Source organism: Trichechus manatus, unplaced genomic scaffold (assembly GCF_000243295.1).
Source record: "Trichechus manatus latirostris isolate Lorelei unplaced genomic scaffold, TriManLat1.0 scaffold00270, whole genome shotgun sequence".
Taxonomy (NCBI): Eukaryota; Metazoa; Chordata; class Mammalia; order Sirenia; family Trichechidae; genus Trichechus; species Trichechus manatus.
The window spans coordinates 2,068,142-2,069,746 of NW_004444206.1; the positions used below are offsets into that span (position 1 = coordinate 2,068,142).

Sequence of the window (1,605 nt, forward strand, 5' to 3'; positions counted from 1 at the left end):
GTCTCCCTCATTTTCTCTGACCCTCTACTTTACCAAACATGATATCCTTTCCTAGCGATTGGTCTTTCCCAATGATGTGTCTGAAGTAAGTGAGCCAAAGTTTCACCATCATCACTTCTAAGAAGCATTTGGGTTGTAGTTCTTCTAAGACTGATTTGCTTGTTCTTCTGGCAGTCCGTGGTATATTTAATATTCTTTGCCAACACCACAATTCAATTGCATCAATTCTTCTGTCTTCTTTTTTCATTGTCCAGCTTTCACATGCATATGTGGTATTGAAAAGACCGTGGCTTGGTTTATCCATGCTTATTTTATACTTGGTAACTTTTAGTTATTCACTTTTAAATTTTTGTGGTGAGGAAAAATATAGTTTTTTATTTCAGCAGCACTACTGGGTCTGAAGTTTAGGCTGGTCATCTAAATCATTGTCTCTGAAGGGAAAAATATTCTGGACACCACTTGGGATTTAACTGCAAGCAATAGAAACCAATTTTGGCTAACTTAAGTCTTTAAAAAAAAAAAAAAGATTTTATTGACAGAACCAAAGGAATAATCAGATCTCAAGAAGGTCAGGTATTAGGACAGCTTCAGGAGCTGCAGTGGTTAGAATGAATAGACAGTCTCTTTGGAGTGCTGACATTAGAGTGATTCTCCTCTGAAGTTTTTTGTTAATTGTGACATTCTGCTTAAGATTCCGATTACAAGGAGAGAGACTGTTGGCTTAGCTCGATTCACATGCTCAGTTCTTGTGTAGGAACAGGACATTAATTGACAGTTTCACTGTAAGCATAATAATGGAGGAGAGAGAGTTCCCAAAGGAAAAGAAGAGTTTTATCATCAGAGCTGGGCAAAGATAACAGATGTCCACTCTGCTCTGTAACAATGTGTCAGTGTTCACTTCTAACTCACATGTTGCTTTCTGACCCTAGTCCTGCCCCCCGTGCTTGTGCCAAGGCACAGTGAATATAACCCCCAGCTCAGCCTTCTGGCCAAGTTCCGCGGTGCCTCCCTCCACAGTGAGCCGCTCCTGCCACACAATGCCACCTATCCTGACTCCTTCCAGCATCCTCAGTGTTCCGCATTCCTCCCGTCACCCAGGCTCGCTTTCTCGCAGTCCCCATGCACTGCCAGCTACCCGCGTTCCCCAGGAAGTTCTTCTGAGCCAGCAAGTCCATATCAACACTCAGGTCAGTGAAAACAACGGTGAACATGAACATGTGGTGAAAATATGACCCAAGATAATTATCTGTGGAGAGACAAACATAATTACAATAATTGTATCTAACATACGTATAATGCTTTATAGTTTACAAAGCAATCTCCTGTACTTTAAGTCATTATGACCCTGCTGCCCCCCTCCCCACCCAGTCCTATAAGGTAATTAGGACTATACTCATTTTGAAGCAGTTACAATGTTTTTGCTGTGGTTTCTGGTTCTAATCCTCTGGAAGCTTATAGAAACTAAATGTATTTGAACAGTGTCCCTGGGAATTTCCAGGGATTTTTAAAAAAAGGGAGTAGACACAAGATTAAAATAGTTCTCTAATCCAAGCGAAGGAGCCCTGGTGGTGCAGTGGTTAAGTACTTGGCTGCTAACCGAAAGGT

At 41.4% G+C, this 1,605-nt stretch overlaps 1 protein-coding gene across 1 annotated transcript in view; it reads left to right on the forward strand.

The window, feature by feature from the left end:
• SMAD9 (SMAD family member 9) overlaps window positions 1–1,605 on the forward strand; it is an 87,451-nt gene that overhangs the window by 33,305 nt on the left and 52,541 nt on the right. The window contains exon 2 of the mRNA XM_004389965.1: window positions 930–1,187. Within this exon, the coding sequence (XP_004390022.1) occupies window positions 930–1,187 (258 nt within the window). The remainder of the gene's footprint in view (window positions 1–929; window positions 1,188–1,605) is intronic.